The sequence below is a fragment of the Alnus glutinosa genome, chromosome 8 (assembly GCF_958979055.1).
Source record: "Alnus glutinosa chromosome 8, dhAlnGlut1.1, whole genome shotgun sequence".
Classification (NCBI taxonomy): Eukaryota; Viridiplantae; Streptophyta; class Magnoliopsida; order Fagales; family Betulaceae; genus Alnus; species Alnus glutinosa.
The window spans coordinates 7,577,042-7,602,270 of NC_084893.1; the positions used below are offsets into that span (position 1 = coordinate 7,577,042).

Consider the following 25,229-nt stretch of genomic DNA (forward strand, 5'->3'; position numbering starts at 1 on the left):
CATTGAACAAGTGGAAGAATAAAAAGATCGTATCCAAGAATATCGGATTTCATCTCTAATGTGTACCATGGCAACTGAAGCATGAAGGGCAAATCAATTTACATTCCGTTAGATCAGATTTCATTATGGTGTCTAGTGGATCTTCGATGAGCCTTTGTTCTTTAAAATCTACAAAGAAAAACAAACAATGCATTAGAAGGGAGGTGTCCCGACAACTCCTCTTCGATGGCTGAGTCAATGAATAATTTTTAGAGAATATTGAGAATCGGGTTTTGAGTATATCTTTGTATTTGGGATAGCAGCCTAGTTATAGGCACATCGTTCTGATACTACTTGAGTGCTCTGATGCACTTCTATTAGGAGTCTGTTTCCTAGATTGTGTGGGATTTGGACAGATCTTCTTGCAGTTCAATTCGAGTAGGACACTTATTCTTAATTCGTATAGTATAATTTAAATAATGTATCTTATCCCATGTATTCCGGATATAGCCCTCAAGGTGTTAGAGGATTCTATTAGACCCTAATGGCTAAGCGAGTTTAGATGAGTCAGTCGAATCAATTGGGCCCTGGTTGAAGTATGGGCCCATTTAGCCTAAGGGATGATAATTTCCCCCAACACATTCATTTTGAAATTTCCAATTTTTCTCTTTTCTCATAAAATTTATGAACACGCTTAGGCTTGACCAAATCCTTTACAGTTGGGGGATCCATTTTCTTACCCATGCTCGTGATTTGAAGAGCAGGAAGCACAGATTGTGAAAACTTTTGGTTTGGTTAAAGTTAGTCACGCCCACCATCCAATTTGAGAAGCAATTGCGTAAGAGACACCCATTAAAAAAAAGAAAAAGTGTTTGCGAGTCAAATGCTCCGACAATGGCAGAACGCAGCATGGCATACGTTTGCTGGAGAAGAAAGATGAAGTAGTATCCCCTACGTTACTTTACGAGATTACCAAAGTTCAAAGTCTTCCCATGCCAACTCGATCCTGCATTGCTTCCACTTTCTCACAACCATTAATGGTTGTGAGAAAGTTCAACCATATATATATAAGAGGATAAAAAGAAAAAAAATAGTTTCTAGGGTTACTATTTTGACCCAACTCCTTGTCACGTGTGAGTCGTTTCACAAATTTAAGAGTGTCCCAGGTACAAAAGTTATATCAATTGTGGGCTACCAGAAGCAACTTTTCTTCGAGAGTGCTTTTTACCGAAGCCAAACCAAACACGTCAAAGATCAAGACACTCGTTGAAGCAGAAGTTGAACCATACTTGTAATACCAATTGTTAGCGAGAGAATTACCTAAGAGTACTAGCATCAGTTTTCTTGAATTCCATTCCCTTCCATACATATAGAAAAATGTCTTAAAAAAAACCCATTGAATCAGATTCTCTTGTTGCTCCATAAACTAAGAGCATTCTTCTTTACTCTTTCATTTCTCATCTCTTTTTCTTTTCATTGAGAATTGTGTTGGAATTTTGTGAAAAATGTGAGGGTAGATAGGAACTTATATTTGTAAAAGAAAGAATATTTAATTAATATAGGGAAAGGAGAAATGATAGACAGGGGACGTTTGACCGTCCCCTATTCGTCATTTAATAATTAAAAAATATATTTTATTAAAAAAAGAAAAAATGCATAAAAAAAAAAATAAAATATATTTTTTAATTATTAAATGACGGACAGTCTATCATTTCTCTTGGGAAAGATAAGAAAAGCTATTGTGGAGTGTATTTGGATAGAGAATAAAATAATAGTTTTGTTTCTTAAATTTAGGAAAATCAAAGGGAAGCTGTTGTGAATTTTCTAAGGAAACACCGATAAAACCAAAAATTGTATCCTTTAACATTATTTTAATATAAAAAACTTTCTCTTTCATCTCTCATTCCTCTAACATTTTTTAAAATAAAATTTAAATGATTTATCTTTCTTCTTCTCTCTCTCCCCTATTATTTTGCTTAAAGAATATTTTAATAGTATAGAGAAATGATAAAAGAAACTATTGTATAATACATTTAAATAGAGAAGTAAAAAAATAATTTAATTTCTTAAATTGAGAAAAAAAACCTAAAAAGAGTATACTAAATATACATTAATATACATATTTAGACACCCTCTATTAATCTAAAAATACATTAATGTACTCATTTTTTTATCAATATAAACACAACAGTCACACGTAAACTCATAACAAATAAAATTTTGGTCCACGATTGATTTAATTATTTGAAAATTTCACGTAAATCATAAATGTGTTCCATTAGTGGGAATTAAGAATTAATTTGGAAGACCAAAATGGTCTGCAGGCCAAAAGAGAAGAAATAAAAAAAATAAAAAAAGCATGATATTCTAAATTGGTACACGTGGGTAGGATGTAGAAGGTCGTACATGCTTACCCAATAACAACAAATTTGACCAGAGACGATTTTTAATTAGGGACGGCACCAAATCTAAACACGTGAATCACGTCGCTCGCTCTGAACAGGGTTTCATTACAATGGGCCACAATCCGGCGGTTGCGGTTTTGGTTTAAGGCTCGGGTTAGGCTCACTATTACTACCTAATTAGATTAATCTTTTTTCTTTTTTCTTTTTTTCATAAGGCTACAACTTTTTTAACTTGGCTTTGACCATTGAGCTCCCAAAAAAACTTTGTGGTACCTACTCCCTCTTCTCTTTTATGCATTTTATTAGGTTAAACTTGTGTCGTTTTAGAACAAAAAAAAAAAAGAAAAAGAAAAAAGCAAGTTAAACTTATGCCAAAATGAATATACCTAACAGCTAGGTCATGTGTGACCTATTAGTTATTAAAAAAAAAAAAAAATTGAGTTTGAACGTCGTCCCGACAATGACTCAGTGGTGGTCCGTTAGTGGCCCAATAAAGTTCCAATGGTGTTCGGGGGGTTGCCCGGTGGAGGTCAGATAGTGGGAGAATGAGAAGTTTAAACTAGTAAAATGTTTTTCGTCGCATTAAACACCGAAAAATACAAAAATCATTTTACGTCGAAATGAATAGAGCCTTAATTATTTAATCAATACTTCAACACTCTCTATGACGTATGAGCTCAAATTTTCTTCAACAAGTGAAGCTCGATATATAGAATATTTAACATGGGGATAAATTGTTAAATCAGAGTTCGAATTCAAAATTTTTTGTTATGATACCATGTGAAATCAATTGTTCCAAAAGCTTAAACTGATAGAAAATGATAAATTTAATCATTTCATTAAGAAAAATGCTACAAATCATTCTGTTGTCCATCCGTTGTACATCTCTATTTTTTTTTTTTTTTTTTTTTGACAAATCAACTATTAAATTTGTACGAAAAGTCTACATGAAAAGGGGATGAACCGTAGATGAACTACTTAGAGTGATGTATAACATATCTCTTCAATTAATACTTCAATATTACTTAATTGTCCTATTCCTTGAGAAAGAAACAAAAAGGGATAAGAGTTGGTGAGATTGAAGTAAAAAGGACGTAGAGAGCATTAAACTTTGTATTGTATATATGTTGTTGGTCCTCGTTCAATTTTGTTTATTTAGTCAAAGAGGGATTCGGATTTATATAATCATAAGCAACGTACTCATGGGATGGATGACGAATTTGGGATGTTCCATATTTTTCGTTGACCTAATTCTTTATTAGATAGATAAGCATAAGATGAGTACTTGCCAATTGAGTCTCACTCAAACAACAATTTCTCTACACATTCATAATCATTCTTATTATTGGCCGGCAAATTAAGAATTAAGATGACAATTTGGATATGTCATGATAGCTAGACAAATGGCTCTGCCCCAAGTGAATATTTTGCCTTATATATATAAACTTGTGGGCGTGATTATGTGTGAAAATGCAGGTGCGGATACGAATACGGTTATTAGTAATATCCGCATCTACATAATGAAGCTATCACTTTTAGGTATTTGCATTCGTATCCACGAGATTATTGCGGTTATTATCTGCTATCTGCATATGAGGTAATGTACGTTTTGGATTACTATCTAAATTTATGTGAAAGATTAAATAATGCGATTATTACTATATACAAATTTAAATAAATTAAGATTTTATTTGTTATACAATTCACGATTATCAACTTGTCATTGTCTCATAGAGTAATCTAGATTTGGATTACCCAAAAAAAAAGAAAAGAAAAGAAAAATAAATGTAGTGAAGTATGACTTTGAGATGATAGTGACAAAAAAACTTAACATAAACCAAATGTCCTAAACTTACAAAATTCAAAATGATCTCGTTTTAGTGAATTTTATTAAATATATATATAATATATTATATGTAAAGGGATTGCGCATGCAGTTATTAACCGCATCTGCATGTGCGGATGACGGATGTGGATGGTTATTATTCTCATTTTTACCCCTAGGCGTGACTATAGTAACACTTATTTGCTGGTAGTGGACTTGATATATAATTTATATCACCAAAACCGCATCTGCATACCATTTATATATAATATATATTTTATATTTAATAAATTCATCAAATGACGTCATTTGGGTGTTTAATATCAAAATGACATCCTTTTGGATTAGGTATAGGTTATGTTTACATTGTTTTGGTTGGCTGTGTTACTTTCTCATGTAACACTAAGTTAAAAAAACAAAAGTAATACGAAATTAATATATTTTCAAAAGATTAGGGCTTTAAAATGTTTTTAAAACAAGCCCAAAATACTAAAAATTAACATAAATTACTTTCAAAATTGATTAAAATAAACTATAATAGAGACCCACAGAAGGCTCAAAAGACTAAAATAAGTCCAAAATGCTCATTACCTAACATACAGATAACATATAATAACCATATTTAACAACTGCAAAAACCGCACAGATACGTTCAATAAAAACATGACGTGGATACAGATATCTAAAAATAATATGTGTATTTTACGGATGTGATTGCGGATATTACAAATAACCGCATCCGCATGTATATCCTACTAGATAATTCCACAACCTACTAATTTGAAGGCTTATTGCTTTCATTTATATTAATATAATTAATAAAATTAATTAATTTTTTTTTTTTTTAAAATGATTGTACTTATTTTGAATAAACTGAGTCAATACAATAAGACGAAGACAACATCCCGAATAAGATTTATACTCTTATTGCACGAAAGCTGATCACAATCGGAGTCCTACGTTTGAGGGTGACGGCCGCACGAGCGTTGAATGGATTGCTTTTTGGAATCAAGCCAAGTCCAAGAATGGGACTGATTGGCGGATGTGTAGGATATAATTGGGCCTTTGGTGTTGCTAAGAGGTAGAATAAAAATGACAAATGATCTCTTTAAGGAAAGGGACAAGTTATTTATGTTTGCTGTCTTTTCCTAAAAATTTAATATTTTTCTTGGATTTATAGACTTTTGGTTGCGTGTTAGAGTTTTAATCAAATGATTTAATTTTCACTTTTTTTAATTTAAACTTAAAAAAAAAAAAAAAAAAAATCATCGATGTTTTACTAAGTTGGTAATTAACAACGTTTAGAATATGATGTAAAAAAAAAAAAAAAAAAAAAAAAAAACGGGTAATGGGGTGTGTCTTTTAAGGTTCCGTTTGTTTTGATGTTACGAGAATTTGTAAGTAATTGAGTAATACACCCTTCAAGTAGAATAGAAGCCGTATTCAGCTTCTTATTCCGACCTATTTTCATAATTGAATGAAATAGCAGAAGGAAATCAAAGGTTCCTAGGCCTCCAAATACTAAGTCTGATAATTATTTTTGCATGCCTTGATTCACCCCAAGCAAAGGCTTAGAGATAGGATTACAATTCAGAATTAAGTCAAATCCCCATAGGATTCATAAGACTAGTCTAATACTACCTAAACTAAGAGAATAAAAATAGAATATTTTCCTACTTGTCCCACAAGGCAATGGAATACTCTTAATTGCTTTGCCATATATATTTATTTTACTAGCCGACGGTGGAGTACAATTGGTACGACTGAGAATCGTTGTCAAACCGAAAACATTTTTGATTGGCCAAAAAACTTTTTTAAATTTTCGTAAAGTAGTTTCTATTTTTTAAGATCGTAAATTATTTTTTCGAAATTGAGTTTATCTTTTTTGCACGCAGTCTCTCGATGTTCATTCTCTGTTGCCTCAGGCAACTGCCAAAGTCTGCTTTGTCCATTGCCGGAGGTTGTTGGAATCCTCCGGCCGAAGGTTGCTGACTATTTTATGTCATTGCTAATTTTTTATACAAATTAAAAGTTGAAAAATATTTTTAAAATTAATTTCGTTAAAAATATCTAAAAAAAAAAAATTGCGCAAAAAAACAAGGTGAACATATGCTTTTACTAACTAATGTGTTGAGTGGTCACTTTTATGGATCAGAATCAGAATCAGAATTAGAATAGTCTAGCATTTGTGCACGTGTACATGTGCAGTGGGAAAAGTGGTTTTTGCTGACAAAGATTGTTAACAAAGTTTTAACCCCATATTTGTCTGAAAACACGTGAATCATGCACCCTTAATTAGCAAGGTCCTTTTCTTTTTTAAGGTTCAATCACTTGACAACGTTTGATGTTTAAGGGCAGCATCTTTCTACAAATTTATATAATAGAAATGATCCCTACACTCATTTCTTACAACAGCTCCACAACAAGTTGATGTGGCTGGTAATATTTTATTATTTTTTTACAAAAAGAAAATAAAAGAAAACAAAAAAAATAATAAAATATTACCAGCCACGTCAGCTTGTTGTGAAGCTGTTGTGAGAAATGAGTGTATGGATCATTTCTCTTTTATTATTTTTTTGTTTTGTTTTCATTTTTTTTGTAAAAAATTAATAAAATATTACCAGCTACGTCAGCTTGTTGTGGGGCTGTTGTGAGAAATGAGTGTAAGGATCATTTCTCTTTATACAATCCACTCTTATATAAGAGTGACATGTGTCATTTAAATATATGAGAATCATATATTTTTCTATTAATGTTATTAAAATAACATGTGAGAAGCACATTCTATTAATACAACATGTTTGCTTCTCACATGCTAATTAAGGGACACATGTCAATCTACAAACTGGCTTGTAAGAAATTTCTGTCTGTGATGCTTTATTTTACAATTTTAACGGCGTACAGATGGTACGTAATAAATATGTTATTACAACTTTTAAAATTTTTTTAATGACGTGACATTATATACACGGTTAAATGTAACAAAATGAAATTGTAATCATGGAATAATTCTTCTCTCTATTTCACTTAAAATAATAAAATGGCAAACTTTGCTTTGACTAACTAGCTAGCTTAAACATATATTGATAGTCTTAAACCTAAAAATAAATGCGGTATCTCCTCATTCATGGATTTTCGCTAATAGTTAAGACATGTTAGTAGGATTATGAGATCACCTGAAATAGAGATCATGATTTATTTCATAGTTCATATTAGATTTTAAAGATTTAATCATTTAAAATTACTCAAATGACATGGCGCCATGTACATCGTTAGATACAACAAAACAAAATTTTAACTTGAAAATGAATGTTTTTCATTTTACTTATTGATATGGAGAGGCCGGGTCCTATTCCATGACGGAAGAGCGTTGCTATAGACACTACAAAATTTACAACATACTGATTTTACAATCTGGCGTGGTTCTTATATATATGTGGTTTTTGCTTGCCACGTCAGTAGCTTAACTACTAAATTTTTTAAGTAACTAACTCACGTATAATGTCACGTCAGTTTCTGAAAGAGTTGTCGTAAAATTAATAATATCTTTAGCATTTTCCTTCCATGAATATAATACCTGGGTCCCTTCTGTACATTAGGTCAATTATTAAGATTGTCCTAAACTGTGAAGATCATTGGTCTAAAATCTTGATATTTTAGTCATATTTTAAAACTCAGTGATATTATAGAAACCCTAATATGGACCCATCTTGAAGATGATGTGCATTTTCATTTCTGTTTCTAATTAAATACCAAGTGGGATGCCTTCTATGGGAAAGAAAAAATAATATAAAGAAAATTAAAGCGAAATAATAAAATGGAGATAAGAGATTTGATTTGATTTGATTTACGATCTATGTTCACATGACAAAGAGCTATATTATGCTCTTATTTCTCTCAATTAAATGATTAAATATTTTACATCTTCCTATTAGTTTAAGACATAATTCTGAATCGTATTCTATTTTGTCTTGTTTAGATCTATTTTGTTCTTCTTTTCTTCAAATTTATTTCTTAATATTATCAAATTTTATAGAAAGTGATTCATATTCTTTATATTCATGATTAAACAATTATTGAAAGTGATTGGTTTGGCGTACGTGCTCATAATGTTTTGATTAAACAAATTTGTTTATTAGACTAGACGAGCTGCACTTCAGCCTCTGTTAACGATATTGTTCCAAATGTGCTAAATAATGTATAATAGACAGCTAACTAATAAAGATTAGATTGGTACAAAGATCAGTACTGCTATAAGTAAGAATTGGCTTTATTCATTGACGTGACAGTGTCGTGTCAGTATAAAATAAAATTATAGTACCGGATCAAATCTCACTCAAGAGTGGTACTTTCCTAGATGACTTTAGGACAGTATGTCCTCGAGTGTGTAATTTCTTTGATGATGGTAGATGTGGCAGTGCCGCATTGCATTGTCACGTTAACTCGTAAGCTAGCCGTTGGTAAAATGACCACTAGCATTTTTTTATTACGAATTATATTATGATTTAGTAATAAAATAATATTGCTATTGATGATGGTGTCAAATGTGTGTTACCCATTGAGTAATATATTCCTTCATGTTATGATTGTAACTTCAAATCAATTTATAATTACTTTATAGTAAATATGTAGCACCCTTTGATTAAATCAACTTTATAGAAGATCTGCTGTTGATCTGAATTAATATATATATAATGGAGAGATTAGTTGGATTAGTTTTGTTGATGGTGGTAGGAGGAGCGATAACAACAGCCCAACAAGAAGTAGCTAAATTACACGACAGTTGACATACGTACTACCGTAGCCAATAGCCCTTCTTTTTGGACTTTGATTTTTCTCAAATATGATCACTGCATTTGAGGGTGACAGCCTCACGGTCACAGGTGACGGAATGTCTTACCTTTGCCGTGAAGCCATATCCAAGGAACGAGATGTGATGGGTGACATACGACTTATCTAATCAAATAAATTTTAAATCTATTTATTCAAAGGAATTAATCTCATAAAAAAAAAATCTCTTATATATACATGTTTTGCACGAATTATTAACAATTTAATCAACAAAATTGCTGAAAATTTCAATACGACCCAAATGTAAAAAAGTCATTTGATGAGGCTCTTAAGAAGGAAGACTAATATAGACATTCATTTTTCTTGTCTTAGGCTGCGTTTATGATTGCGATTTCGTAAATAATAAGTTCGTTTTTAAACCAAATTGTAGAATATAAATCGTTTAGAAATTGAGTTTTTTATCTTTTCAAATCGCAAGTAAAATGGTGTTTTTTTGAAAACGCTGAATTTTGAAAGCTAATTTGCGATTTTAAAGGCTAAACTGTGATTTTGCCAAACGCTTAACTGCGCTTTTAAAAATCATTTTTTCGAATCGCACATTAAAATCGTTATTTTAAATCGTACTTTTTTAAATCGTAAATCCAAACGAACTCTTAGACAATAACCAGGAAAACATATTGGAGCAGCGGGTCTCATAAAGATTATTTCATATTTACTGCACAAATTACTAGTGATTTGAAGAACAAAATTATTGAAGATAAGAATCCGCTCAAGTTGGCCCTAGATATAGAAAAGGCATTAGATGAGGGTGTTAGGAAGGAGAGTAATATATAGATATACCTTTATCTTGTCTTAGACGATAAACGAGGAAAAGGAGGAGCCCAACAACTCTTTGGAGGAAAACATTTTCCTTTCATTTGACCAATTAACGTGGAAAGAGACAGACTTGACATGAAAGGAATCGTTGATGTCTTTTTCTGAATGAACTTTGCGTTGATTTGTTTGGAGCTTGTTGATTTTTTTTCTTTTTTTTTTTTCTTTTTCTATTAAGTACCATGTACTATTCTAAGCTATATATGGACAACATTAATGCATTTAATATTGACTGGTCCGTCTTGATTAAGAATGGCATTTTCAGGCCATTGGTGTGCACTTGCCACTTGCTGGTTGAGAATCTTTTCAATCTTTTCAATCACGGTCATCAATTTTTCTAATATATATATATATATATATATATATATATATATATATATGAAAGAAAAGATAGCACAATAAAAAGATAAGTATAAAGTGGATTCAATAAAAATATAAAAAAATTATGTGGTTCAGTCTATGATTTATGTTTATAGTATAAAGTCTTAATTAGAGCTACATTTTGCTCTTCTTTTTTGATCTTTACAATATAAAATGCTCTTATTTATAGAAGAATTGAATTAGGATAGATAAGAAAAAAATAAAATATACTTCAACTACAACTTGATAATAGTTTGAAACCATGGACAAAAATGAAACTCTTGTTGAAGGCAAGATTGTTATTGGTAGATTATATATGAGCAATATACTTTTCAAATAAACTAAAATTGTGTAAAAATAGGAGGATTTTAAAGTTGTCAGAAGTAATTAAAGATAAAAAGAGGGTAAAACTGGTTGAAGAAGATCTTTTTCCACGAGAATAATCTTGAGGCATGATGGATGTAAGACTAATAATGAGTTTTGGATTTGAGTAACGTTGAAAATGATGAACATATTGAAGGTAAAAAGAGAGTTTTTCTCCTTTGTTATTCTTTTGTGTGTATCCAAGAATTCAAGAGAAAAACTTCTTCTTCTCTTTTTCTATTTAGGTTTACATAAAATAGATTACTCTACAAAAGTTATTGTTTTTCAAATGAATTATAGTAAGTGAAAAACATAATAATCAAGACCCTCCGGGAAAGAAAACAATAATAAAATAAAATAGAGACAATGAATTTTACGTGGCAAAACAACTAAAATTAAGAAACCCTTTCAGGGTTTCACTCTGATGCCTAAATTAGCTTAGGAAAGAAAAGTATGTTATGCTTTATGCATAAAATATTTAGTTTATGTTTATACTTAATATAGATGCCTATTTATAGGCTAAGAGGTAGAGGTAAACCTGAATCAAGTTTCTTGCTCATTTCTTGACCTAGGAGTGTTGTAGTATCTGGTCCCGATCTTCAGAGTGATCCTGGATATTCAGGGATTAGATTTGGACTGAGAGTCTTATCTTAATTCTACTGGGAATAGAACTGTTGACCGGATTCTTCAAGGAGTTTTAATTGGACTTGGATTGTGACTTCTACCTCAATTCAACTTGGAGTAGAGTTCTAATCCAAATTTTTTGGGATGAGGTTGATACCCGAGTTCCTTGGACATTCTTGTCCTGGCCTTGGTAGACTAATATTTGAGTTTTCAAGACATGCTTGTCTCGAGTTTTGGCTGAATGAGATCTAAGTTCCTGAGACATGCTTGTCTCAGGCCTTGGCTGAATGAGACCTAAGTTCCTAAGACATGCATGTCCCGTACCTTGGCTAACTGAATTGACTCTTGGTTTGAAATGTTTGCATTCCCAGGACTTAATCAGGATGCATCTCTTGTTGCATATTCTTGGGAATAGCTTTTTCGTGAATGACTAATTTGTGTTTCTATTTCTCGGAATAGGACTACTTGAGAGTCATGCTGTATAGGCTTTAGGGCCGCCAATTTTCCTTGGGCCGGTACTGACCTAGAGACTCATAATTCTTCAAATTAGTCAGTCTGAATGTAATTATTCCCAACACTATAGCTAGTCATGGAGTCAGCCTTTTAAGATTGGGGGACCAAACTAGCGGTGATGATAGAACCAAAAAAACTGAATAGGGGAGAGGTCATAGAGGGATTATTTGAAACACTCTTAGATTTTTTTATTTTTATTTTTTTCAGATTTTTTAGAGGGCCATAACCCTAATTACTATAATTTTATAACGTTTTTATTTTATGAAAATATAATTTTTTAAGTTGAGTCATATAATTGGTTGCTGTTTTGTTTCCCTAAAATTATACGCACAACATATATATATATATAAAACCTATCAATTACCAACCATTTTCAAAAAAGCCTCGCAAAGTGATGGGCGTGACAGTTTGATACATCAAACTATCTTTTTGTATCAGAATTGCTACTTTTCTTAGTTTTCTATCGTTCTTTCTAAAATACTATTATTTTCTTAAAAACAAAAATAAAAAATTAATTTAAAAAACTAAAATCTCATTTTAATTTTTTAAATTAATTATTTTAGATTTTTAAATTAATTATTTTAGATTTTTAAATTAATTATTATTATTATTATTTTTTTTTTAGTTTTTAAGAAAATAGAAGTATTATAGAAAGAGACAAAGTTTTCGTCCAAACATATCAGAATAGAAGGGGCTTTAAACATTTGTTTTATAGAAGGAACCTCAATTATACTATTGCCGTTCGTGGACCTTATTCTACTAGGCGCCTTAAGCGATTGCATAATTCGCCTAATATAATAGTCGGCCCTAAATTTTGGTTAAAGCGGCCAAAATGGCCTTTATCTGCCTCTTGGACCGAAAAAGAAATAAGAAATATTAGAGACAAGCAAACGTGATTTTTTAAAACGCATTTAAGCGTTTAACAAAATCGCAGTTTAGCTTTTAAAATTATACATCTTAAAAAAAATACCTCATTGCTTGTAATTTAAAAACGCAACAATTCAAAATCGCAAACTCAAACAATTCAAAATATCTATCAATTTTTGTCTGATTTGAAGATTGGCATTTACCAATTCATCACACATATATTAAATCCATTTCTTAAATCCCTTATTATATGACACAAGGCTGCCGTTGAATTGTAATACATATATTTCTTTTACCTCTCCAAACTTGGATTATATAAATAACTAATTAATTATACACCCAATCCTATTTTAAAATAAGAGTAAAACAGAAACCGTTGATTTTTCGCAATTTTTTGGGCGGCTGATATTGACAGAATTGGAATGGATCGGCGTGAGATTGAGATTGGTTTTAGATTCAAACATTGGGCAACAACATAAACACCACCGCCAAAATAAGAAAGGGAAAAATATATATAATTCCCTCAAATTAATATATCATTGTCAATATACCCTTTAAACTATTAATTGTATCAATCTCTTCTCTTAAATTATCAGAAAATGTCAATGTCCCCCTAATGACAAAAATGCCTTTCATAAAATTATTAAAATAAAATAAAAACTAAAAAAAATTATTAAAAAAATATAAAATAACAAAAATTTATTCCAAAAAAAAAAAAAAATTAAAACTGTTTTTTCTTTTTCTTTCTTTTTTTTTTTTAAAAATAATTGTCAGTTTTTTTTTTTATTCTTTTAAAAAAATGTTCTTTTTCGTTTTTTAATTTAATAAAAACAGGTTTTTTTTTCATTTGTTTTTTTTTTTTAAAAAAAAAAATAAATTTCGGTTATTTTTTGTTTTTATCGTTTTTTTTCTTCAAAAAAAAATTGTTTTTCTTAATTTAATAAAAACTGTTTTTTTTTTTTCATTTGTTTTATTTTTTAAAAAATAAATAAATTTCAGTTATTTTTTGTTTTTTGTTTTTTCGTTTTTTTTCTTTAAAAAAAAATTGTTCTTTTTTCGTTTTTTAATTTAACAAAAACTGGTTTTTTTTTTTTTTTTTTTTTTTTCATTTGTTTTTTTTTTTTAAAAAAAAAATAAATTTCAGTTATTTTTTGTTTGCTTTTTTTTTTTTTAAAAAAAAAAAAAAAAATTAAAAATTTGTTCTTTTTTTTTTTTTTTTAAAAAAAAAAAAAATTTTTGTTTCGTTTTTTATTTAATTTTTTTTAAAATATATATTTTTTAGTTTTTTAGTTTTAGTTTTAATTTTTTGAATTTATGAGGACATTTTTGTCTTATAAAAAAAAATTAGGGTCATTTTTGTCTTTTTGTTAGTCTTAGGGGGACATTGACATTGACATTTTTTGGTAGTTTAGGAAGGGACATTGACACAATTGATAGTTTAGGGGGTACATTGACAATTGAGTGGTAGTTTGAGAGGTTTATGCGTACTTTTCCCAAAAAAAAAAAGAAAAAAAGGGAGTGATCCTTGTACTCTTTGTGTACAACAATGGCACAACACTAAGACACATTGGGGTGAGACCTACTATGTGAGCTCCACCCCAATATGCCTTGGTGTTGTGTCATTGTTGTGCATTATGAGTGTTTTGATAATTTCTCAAAGAAAAAAAGAAACAAATCGAGAGTGACTGCCTCCAAAATTCTTAAACCATGGTTCTTATTCACATTCGGCACAACAAATTTACTTTTAATTTTTTTAGCTACCCCGTCCAAGTCACTTATGTCCTACTCTCTATTTTAATTATTCACTTTCAATATTACATTTAAATATTATTTTCAAGAAGTCTTTATTGAGAGCATAGAGAATATTAGAGATTGAAAAAAGAAAAGAAAAAAGTAGCCAAATTGTTGAGTCGGAAACAACTCTTTTTTTTTCCATTTTAACATCTGAACTAGCTAAAATAACATTTGACTACATGAACGGGAATGCTTAAAGCATCTCCAGACTCCAGCAGACCCTTCATATGGCTCGTTATGGTTATATTTAGTTATTATGAGCCACTTTATTCTTTCGACATATATTTCATAATAGAGCATTTCCATCCATTTTGCTAGCATCTTCTAATCTTCTTCTTCTTCTTCTTCTTTTATTTTTTATTTTTTATTTTTTTAATTCCTTTCTCTCCCCTCTTTCCCCCTTTCTATCTCCTTCTTTCTCAACTTTCACAACAAAAAAATACATTAAAAAATAATATTTAAGGATAATTTTATAAAAGGGCATCAAATTATACGCAGTTTTAAAATAAAGGTACTGAACTAGCAAACGTCTCAAATTGGGGTATTCACGTTTTCAAACGTCTCACTTAAGGATACTACGTTAAGATTTGCTTTAAATCCTGCCAAAATTCCTAAAATATCCATGTGTTTTTTTTTTTTTTTTTTTTTTTTTTTTTTTTTTTTGTAAAAAAAAAAATTTATAAAATTTTTCAAAGATTCATGCATTTGTATTTTTTCAAATTCAATTAAATTCTGACAAACACCTAAATCTTAGTATTTTTCTCTTCTTCTTTTTTTTTTTTTTCCTAAAAAAAGATAGGGATATTTTGGGTACTTCATTAGGATTTAACAGCAAATCCTAACGGAGTACCCTTAGGTGAGATGTTTGGAAACATGGATACTCCGGTTTGAGACGTTTGCTAGTTTAATAAGCTTATTTCAAAACGGCGTATAATTCAATACTCTTTTGTGAAGTTATCCCTAATATTTAAAAGAAGTAAAGAGTATAATAAATAATCTATTAGAATTTATATTAAAAAATTAATAATTAAAATATATATATATATATATATATATATATATATTTTGAGTAGTTAAAGTAACCACTACAGTTAAAAATGGTCGTATTTTCTTCATTAGGTTCACAAAAGATAGAGGAAACTTACCAACCGACATAAACGCCGACTCTATTTTGCATTTTCTTGACGTTTATAGGTTGATTTTGACGAAATTCAAAGCACAAACACGAGCGCATCATTTCTATTTTGTACAGTCAGACTCAAGACCGGAAGAGTCCCGGGTCAAACCCCAAAGCCGGGGTACAGTCAACATGGGCGGCCTACCCGCCCCTAGCTTTTTTAATTTAATTTCCATTTTTTTTCCTTCTCTAGAAGAAGAAAAGTCTCCGCTTCTAATACTTTTCTTTTTCCCCTAATATTTAATGGAAATTTCATAGATATTTTACAGAAATTTCATGAATATGTAAATCGAAGTATTGAATTATCGAGTTTTTTTTTTTTTTTTTTTTTTTTTTTTTTTTTTTTTTTTTTTAAGAAAATAGATATCCTCAAGAATAAATGTGAAAAAAATTTAATATTATCAATCCGTTAATTTTGCGTTACTACTTTTCATAGATTAAGATCTTTCCCATAATCAGAGATTAAGACTTTTCCCATGGTTTTGTATTAAGAAGGCTGATTAATTATGTTGTTAACGACTAAGTAACGTTAATAATTGTATTTATTGGACCCAAGTATGGAAATAAGTAGTACTCATACTTCATTATGAAGTTAAAATAATGATTTATTTAGCCTATGTGGTTTGCAATTGTACCAAATTGATCCCTAGAGTGGGGTAAGCTATTTGCCCGATAAAATTGTCTTTGTCATTAGATGTACACATTGATCAAATTCACAACTAATCGTTGATTAACATATGACATTATTGATGGCCGGCCTCCCTTAACAGGGCAGCAAGCTTCCCCTTATTAGTAAAGGATGAATGGCCTCCCCTCACCATATGAGTGGCGATTGACCGCCTCTCATCAAGCGGTTGGTGCCTTCCTGTGAGGGGGGATGATAGCTAATTGCTCTTCACTTAATGAGGTACGGTCAGGGAAACCTCTTTTAAGGATGGTTAAGTACAGTCACTCCCGAACACCATTGGTTTTCTTTTTTCTTTAAATTTAAGGGTAAAGCTTTAATTTTAAAATAAGTTATAATCCTGGAACATGCCACGTGTTAACCGACAATTGGTTGTGAGGTGCATCCACGTGGGTATCAAATAACTATAAGGAGAGGGAGAGGGACCGTGTTGAACTAATAAGAAGCTTGAAGACAGTTTTGATACGGCAGACAATTTGGTACAATTGAGAAGACTAACAAATAATTTCCCCAATAAATTAATATTATAAAAGAAGGGAAGAAAACTGCGAAGCTAGCATTTGTTGCAAGTTTGGTTTGGTCTATCCATCTATATGCAGGCGCTGCTCTTCAACGACATGCCAGTGCGTTCAACATTCGCATATTTACGGATCCATTAATTAATATAAAACAACTCGATCGTTTTGGGATATAATTCATGGGTTCTAGCAACTGATCATTGACTGTAAATTTTACAAAAGAAGAAAGAAGAAGAAGAAGAAGAAGACGAAGAAGAAGAAGAAGATCATATTAGAAGTAGCATGTCAGACAAGGAAACTGACTCTTGCTCCGTTGTGTTCATCATTTTCTTAATCTTGATAACAGGTAATTAATAATCCAATTTTTTCTATTTTTACTTTTGATTCTTTCTCAGCTCCTCCATTAGATAATACTTTTTCTCTCTTCTTTTTTTCTTGTCAGTAAATTCATGTATATAGCTTCGATCGGTTGGCTCTCTTTTAAATTCACGAAATTTTCTTCCTCAAGATCATCTTTCATGGCATCCAAGACCTCTCAGTAGTACTATATATTAACCATAAAAGCTCTCATGCATATATAATCAGACTTCCAGTTCCAAATCCAAACATTTTTTTTTTTTAAAGGTTTTATTGAGGGAATTCGCGTTCTCCGAGGATGATTCTTGATTGCCAAACATGTTGGCGTTTTTGGAGGACGATTCTGTTTCTTAAATATGTTTGGATCTAAATTAATTATTTGATTTTACAGGTGTGCTTGTCGCTGGAAATTCTCTGGAAGCAGACAGAGATGCCCTGCTAGAACTGAAATCATTTCTCGAACGAACCAATCGCGTAAACCGAGGAGGATACTCCCAATGGAACAGTCAGAACTCGAGTAGCCTATGCGATGATTGGCCGGGAATAATATGCAGTTCCAACCAGACAATTAGAAGGGTCACCGGCATCAACCTCTCGAACAGCCAAATCGCCGGCGAGATATTCGGAAACTTCTCATCGCTATCCGAGCTCTCATACCTCGACCTCTCCACGAACACTCTGGGTGGAGTGATCCCGGAGGACTTGAGCCGGTGCCAGAATCTTGTGCATCTCAATCTGTCACATAACATCCTTGAAGGCGAGCTGAAATTGTCTGGATTGAGGAACCTGGAGAAGCTTGATTTGTCTGTTAACAGGTTTTGTGGGGAGGTACAGTTGAGCTTCCCGGCAATTTGTGACAAGTTGGTTGTGGTGAATATATCGGCGAATAATTTCACGGGTGGGATCAATGGTAGCTTCGATGATTGCTTGAATTTGCAGTACTTGGATTTGAGCTCAAATAACTTCAGTGGGGAGTTGTGGAATGGTTTTGCAAGGCTGCTAGATTTTTCCGTCTCCGAAAACAATCTCACAGGGCTTGTTTTGCCGTCCATGTTCACTGAAAACTGTAGCCTGGAGATTCTGGACCTGTCGGAAAATGGCTTCATTGGTGGGGTTCCGAAGGAAATATCAAAGTGTCGAAATCTGGTTATTTTGAATCTGTCGGGGAACAATTTTACAGGGAAAATACCAGCTGAGATTGGATCGATTTCGAATCTTAAAGCTTTGTACTTGGGGAGCAACAACTTTGCCAGTGTGATCCCTGATTCGCTTCTGAATTTGAATAACTTAACCTTCTTGGATTTGAGCAAGAACAAATTTGGAGGAGATATACAAAAGATTTTCGGGAATTTCACGCAGATTAAGTTTCTTGTATTGCACGGGAATTCATACACTGGTGGAATAAATTCGTCGGGGATTCTCAAGCTACCTAATGTTTCAAGATTAGACCTGAGCTACAACAGTTTTTCAGGTCCACTACCAGTTGAAGTCTCTGAAATGCCAAGTTTGATCTTCTTGATCCTTGCTTACAATCAATTTTCTGGAAATATACCGCCGGAATATGGAAACATGTCCCTCCTGCAAGCCCTTGACCTTTCTTTTAACAGGCTAGGTGGATCAATACCGCCCACCCTTGGAAAATTGAGCTCACTCTTATGGTTGATGCTTGCAAACAATTCTCTAACGGGTGAAATTCCACCGGAGTTGGGGAAATGCACAAGCTTGTTGTGGTTAAACCTTGCCAACAACCAGCTCTCTGGGAAAATCCCACCTGAATTGACGAATATTGGTAGCAATGCCACAGCTACTTTTGAGTATAATATCCGGCAAAATAACCGGATTATTGCTGGCTCAGGGGAGTGTTTGGCGATGAGGAGGTGGATTCCAGCAGACTACCCTCCTTTCAGTTTTGTGTATACCATCCTCACAAGGAAGAGTTGCAGAAGCATATGGGATCGGATACTTCAAGGATATGGTCTTTTCCCAATATGTGTAGCCGGTTCATCAGTCCGGACCTTTCAAATCTCCGGTTATGTTCAACTAAGCGGGAATCGACTTTCCGGCGAGATCCCTCCAGATATTGGCAAGATGCAGAATTTCAGTATGTTGCATTTGGGTATCAATAATTTCTATGGGAAACTCCCTCCTCAGATCGGACAGATCCCACTTGTAGTAATAAACATCTCCAGGAACAATTTCTCGGGCGAAATTCCAAAGGAAATCGGTGACATTAAATGCTTGCAGAATCTGGATTTGTCTTGGAATAACTTTTCTGACACGTTCCCGGAGAGCTTGAGCAAACTAGCTGAGCTGAGCAAGTTCAATATCTCGTACAATCCATTGATCTCAGGCACAATTCCAGCAACTGGGCAATTTATAACGTTTGGCAAGGACTCATATCTCGGCGATCGCCTGTTGAAACTTCCAAGGTTCATTGATAACTCTTCAGGTGAACCCCCTAAGAGTATGGATCGGAAGCCGAAAAGGCCCACAAAATTGGCTGCATTCTTGGCGTTCCTAGGTGTGACTCTAGCTTTCTTAATATGTGGGGTTTTGTCGGTCCTAATCTGCTCATTGATAAAAAGCCCATCAGAATCACCAGGATATCTTTTACAGGAAATAAAAAGCCCGCATGATTTTGCATCAAGTTCTAGCTGTTCATCACCATGGTTGTCAGATACCGTTAAGGTCATCCGTCTGGACAAAACAGCTTTCACACATGCCGACATTTTAAAAGCTACCGGCAACTTTTCGGAGGAGAGGATTATTGGGAAGGGGGGATTTGGCACAGTGTACAGAGGAGTATTGCCTGATGGGAGAGAAGTGGCTGTAAAAAGGCTTCAAAGAGAAGGAGTGGAGGGGGAAAAGGAATTCCGAGCAGAAATGGAGGTTCTGAGCGGAAATGGCTTTGGTTGGCCGCATCCAAACCTTGTAACGCTTTATGGGTGGTGTCTGGACGGCTCGCAGAAAATTCTGGTTTACGAGTACATGGAAGGTGGAAGCTTGGAGGATCTTGTATCAGACCGGATGAAGCTGACATGGCGGCGGCGAATCGATGTGGCAATCGACGTAGCGCGTGCACTACTGTTTCTACACCATGAATGCTTCCCTGCCATCGTTCACCGGGATGTGAAGGCCAGCAATGTCCTGCTCGATAAGGACGGGAAAGCACGAGTCACAGATTTTGGTCTTGCCAGAGTTGTTGATGCAGGGGATAGCCATGTGAGCACAGTGGTGGCCGGGACAGTCGGTTATGTCGCGCCGGAGTACGGGCAAACATGGCATGCCACTACAAAAGGCGACGTGTACAGTTTTGGGGTTCTGGCGATGGAGCTGGCAACAGGGCGGCGGGCGGTGGATGGAGGGGAGGAATGTCTTGTGGAATGGGGAAGACGGGTGATGGGAAATGGGCGACATGGAGTGAGCCGATCAATCATACCAGTTGTGCTTCTGGGGTCTGGGCTGGCGGAGGGGGCGGAGGAAATGAGTGATCTGCTTCGGATTGGGGTGAAGTGCACGGCGGAGTCTCCGCAGGCCAGACCAAACATGAAGGAGGTGTTAGCTATGCTGATTATGATAGCCTCCACTAGGGGAGACTTCAATTATGGCTCCTTTTCTCCTCCCCCGTGATTTCAGGTTTCCAGAAGAAGAAGAAAAAATGTCCATAATTCTAGGGATGCTATACACAGTTTACACACATATAATACTCCAAAAATTTTGACTTCTGTAATTCTTCTTGTAAACATCATTCATTAGTTGAAGGAGGGGTTTTTTTTGGTTGTAATTTTATGGATTTTGTTATGCAATTTCTTGACGCAGCTCAAGGAGAAATACCAGTAATAAGGAATCTTCAATTAATTGAGCTTAGATTATTAACTATTTCCCAGCTAATCCCAGAAAAGGAGCATGTTTTTTTTGGAGGTTTGAAAGGATGCTCTGTCGAACTTGTTTTTATCTGCAAAACATTCTCCAGCACTTGCACTTGAACAAAATATTTGGTAAAAAAAAAAATATAGAAAGCACTCACAGCAGGAAATGAAACTGCTCCTAAAACCGGCGGAGCTACGTGCCCGCAACTCCGCAAGTCACCATGTTTTTGTTTTTTTTTTTTTAAAAAATATTATAATTTAATAAAAATAAAAATTTTACTCTTTAATTTTTATTTTTTCAGTTTTACCTTCTAAATTCTAATTGCTAGTTCCGCTTTTGGCTCGTAAAGTACCTTACAAAGTCTTATTTTTAAAGAAATTATTTGTCCCACGCACTACAATTTGTATGCAAAGGATTACAACAATTTTTTTTCAAGATATAAATAAGAGTCATAAGACAATAAATGATGTAATTGTTGACTTGTGTTTGATTTGTGCTTTCTAATGACGTATCTACGAGTCTTGCCTAGAAGTAGTGTGGGTAATGTGTCATCCAGTTTCATCTCCCCTTTCTCAATTTTAGTGGCGTGGGTATTTGTTTTCCAGAAAAAAGAAAAAGGAGGTGGCTTTATGCGATTATATGCACTTTCTAGATGAAATAATGGTTGGGATGTGTTTGATTTGTGCCCTTTTACTGGCTTTCATACAGTTTTTGCCTTTGATGTAGCAGATTTAGCTTCCTAGTCTGCTTTCCCCTTGCATTCTGATTTTCTTTAGTCTTAGCATCAATAGTTAGCACTTGTGTATTATTCTATAGCTATATATTAAGAGTAGATATCAAATCAGTATTTGTTTTTGACAGAATAAAAATCTCCTATCAAAAAATGATCTTCAAGGATTTTCTTTGAATTTGACATAAACAGTGGCCTTGCTACCATTTGTTAATTCACTACCTTTCTATGTAAACATGGATCACGGTCACAAAGTCATGATCTTTTAGTTCTTGATGGAGATGCAATGTCTTTAGTATCGTGATTGTTTTACTGTGTCATTGTCTAAAACTTCTGTTGCTTTGTTTTCAGCCATTTTATCTAAGAACTATGTCACTCCTTTGTTGCTTTGCTTTTCAAACAGATTCCGACAGTAAATTTGGTGCTATCACTATTCATATAGGAGGAAAGTATCTATGTTGCAGTTGAATTTAAATAATCATATGATTGATCTTATGCCTTTGGAGGTGAGGATTCAAATTTAAGACAGCTTGACGATTTATAAATGGCTGGATTATTTCCCTTTTCCTCAACAAATGTTCTTTCTTCTTCCTTTTTTTTTTGATGAATCAACCGTTGTTTTTTTAGCCTTTCTATTTTCTCTCAGGCACCATAAAGTTAAAACAGATTGTTTTTCTGGTTTCCACTGTGAATATCTTTTTCCCTATTAAAAAGCAGACTTCTATTCAAAGACATAAATGACTTACATAGCACTCAAGGTTGTAATTGGAGTTAGTTGAAGATATGGATTATATTGATTTAGTTGATATACAACCTATGTCTGCTCTGTCAACCAAGATTTTCAAGCCCCCTCCTTCCCCCTCTTCTTTTTCAGAAAATGCATGAGCATTGGGCTGAAAAGTTCATTAGGAATTGTTTGGTAGAACCCAGATTATTAAATGCTCTCATATGTTTGCTGTCTATATTAAAGAGTTACTAGAAGTGTAGATGTGCATCTGTCCTAGCCTAAAAGGAAACCCATCACATAGTTAGTATAGATTCTTTGTTGCAAAAAAATAAACTTTTAGTCAGAGAGTTGGAGATAATTTCCAGTACCTAGCTATAAATTTGCTTACTAGATCTTTGATTTCTGTACAATTTGATCTGGTTAATCAATAATTTGTTGGATATAATTCGGCTTATGTGTGCCCTGATTTTACATGACAGAGTGGCATAAGTTATTCGAAGTTGTCTTCTTCCTCTCTTCAATGTTTTTGCTTTATATGTGATAGAGTTCTTCTGCTCAGTTGTATTTGTAATCTTGTGAACTAATATCATCGTTTGTATCAGGTGCCACCTTCTCATCCAAGTCCTAGCCCCAGTCTAACACCAGCAGATGGGCCAAGTTCAAGTCCAAGTCCAGTTCTGAGCACAAGTCTTTTGGGGACAAAGCAAAAATAGCTGACTACCTGTTTCTAATACCTGCCACCTCAACAGCCCCAACCATTTCTTGGTAATGTCATACTTGGAAATGAGACAGACAACTCATTTTGCGAGATGTGCCAAGTGCTGTGCTCAGGTGCCTTTAATCTCAGGCAGCACGTAGAAGGAAGAAAACACAAGGGAAAGATAGAAGAGTTGGAACATATCAGGAAATGTGAAGGAGAGAAAGCAAACCAGCATTTGCAAGGAGCAAGGCACAGGGAGAAACTACAAGAGTTGGAATATGGAAAAGATGGTGGAGAGGTCCTAAACCGGCCGAAGTGGAGTGAATTGTGTAAACTTTGGTGTCCGAGTGAATATGATTTTAAGCAACATCTTGAAGGCCAAAAGCATGCCTTTAGGCTAAAAAGCATCTACCAGTAAAGGCATGCTTTTGGCCTTCAAGGTGCTGCTTGTTTAGGATTTCTCCGTCACCTTTTCCAGATTCCAACTCTTGTTGTTTCTCCTTCTTTTTTCCTTGAAAATTCTGCTCAAACAAAGTCTCATTAACGCGTGCAATTTTACACATTTCACAAAACTACACATAAAAAGTTTTGGTTCAACAGAAGCATCAAACATCAGTTTCTCAAGCCGGTCCCAGCAGAGTAGTAGCTCTTTGGCTCCTCTACTCCAACAAAATGTGAACCCAACTCTCATCAGGAGAAGAGAAGCGCTTGGTTTCGGCTTCTCTTTTTGCTTTCTTGATGTTCTCTTGCAACCCGAAGCCATTGTAGCAGCCAATGCGGCTCCATGTGAGCTCACAGTAGCTCCCTCAGGGCTTGCCTTTTGCGATAAAGTTTTAGGAACTGACCCTGAGGCTGTCAAGGACTCAAGGGACAGCTCATTAACGTGATATATAGTTTTATCTTTCTTTTCTAAGCTTCTAGATTATTTGGAGATCTAAATAATTGAATTCTAAGTATGTGTGTATGCTATTCATCAAGTGCTTAAAAACAATGTTTTTGGAATATGTTTGTGGTTGCTATATGTCATAAGTGGTATGATTCAGTGGATGAGCAGGTACATTATGTTGGGGAATTGGAGAATGGGAAGGTTTTTGACTGCAGCTACTATCGTAGAAAGCCTCTTTCATTTCGTGTCGGCGTTGGTGAGGTATATACAACAATCATCTGCTAGGTTGGGATTTTCCTGAAGGCTGAGAAGTGACCTCTGTTTTCTTATGGGTTGCTTAATTATGGCTTGTGATATTAAATATGTGAACATACTTAAAAGTTGAATTTCATGGATATTCGAACTGGTGTTGGAATCTGGCAATCTGCGCTAGAATCCAGCAACTTCTGGCCACAATCGCCGAATTCCGGCGAACTTGATTTCGGAATCCGGCCAGTTTGCTGGATTCCTGCTGTAATATACTATATTTTTTTTAATTTTTTTTTTTTTTTTAAGGAATATTTCATTCAGCGGCTCCCATTACATTATCCAACAAATGGATGCTTTAGAAAACAGACTGTTGTTGAAGTCATATACTTAAATTCTAAAGGTCTTAGGATTTAGAGATTTAGTAGTGAATTTTCTCATTCGTCTTGCAGACCAGTTGACTAGAGGATTTCAATTTGTGGATGAACAATTTCAGGCTTTGTAGACTCAAGTGATTGAGGGTATTCAGTTTATGGTACTCGACTTTATGAGCTAGAAGCCGAAGTTGCACAAATCCAGCTTAATGTACCGATCTCTCTCCGTCACTTGATTTTAGTGGATCAGCAGGATTTAGTACATGAAGGGTTTTTGTTCATCTCTCTATCAGTTGTTTTACAAACTTCTGATTATTTGAGCTACTTTTAAGACTATTTACTTTTATTCATGTTATGTTAATTTTATAACTGGTTTTTCAATACTCTGTTTACTCTTTGTCACTTTGAGACAAAAAGGGAGAGTATTTTTATTTTTGAATTGGGATTATATTTTTGAATCGATTAAGTGATTTTTGTCTCAGAATGATCAAATGAAGAGTTTGTTAGTTTTATTGGCTACATTCTATTAACAAAATTACTATCATGTAATGTTGTTGTTTTAACA

The 25,229-nt window shown here is 33.6% G+C and overlaps 1 protein-coding gene and 1 pseudogene across 1 annotated transcript; both read left to right on the forward strand.

The window, feature by feature from the left end:
• Positions 1–16,731: 16,731 nt before the first annotated feature.
• On the forward strand, positions 16,732–20,989 carry LOC133874811 (probable LRR receptor-like serine/threonine-protein kinase At1g74360). Its single transcript, XM_062312670.1, has 2 exons — positions 16,732–17,120; positions 17,523–20,989. The coding sequence occupies exons 1-2, from the start codon at positions 17,057–17,059 to the stop codon at positions 20,759–20,761; spliced, it is 3,303 nt and encodes a 1,100-aa protein (XP_062168654.1). The 5' UTR covers positions 16,732–17,056; the 3' UTR covers positions 20,762–20,989.
• Positions 20,990–23,267: 2,278 nt separating this feature from the next.
• On the forward strand, positions 23,268–24,388 carry LOC133876070 (uncharacterized; annotated as a pseudogene).
• Positions 24,389–25,229: the final 841 nt, after the last annotated feature.

Bases quoted from the DNA above. Each gene is read 5' to 3' on its own strand.
- LOC133874811 (XM_062312670.1), top strand. From the start codon at position 17,057: ATGTCAGACAAGGAAACTGACTCTTGCTCCGTTGTGTTCATCATTTTC. The intron at 17,121-17,522 runs GTAATTAATAAT...TTGATTTTACAG, and splicing joins TTTCTTAATCTTGATAACAG to GTGTGCTTGTCGCTGGAAAT.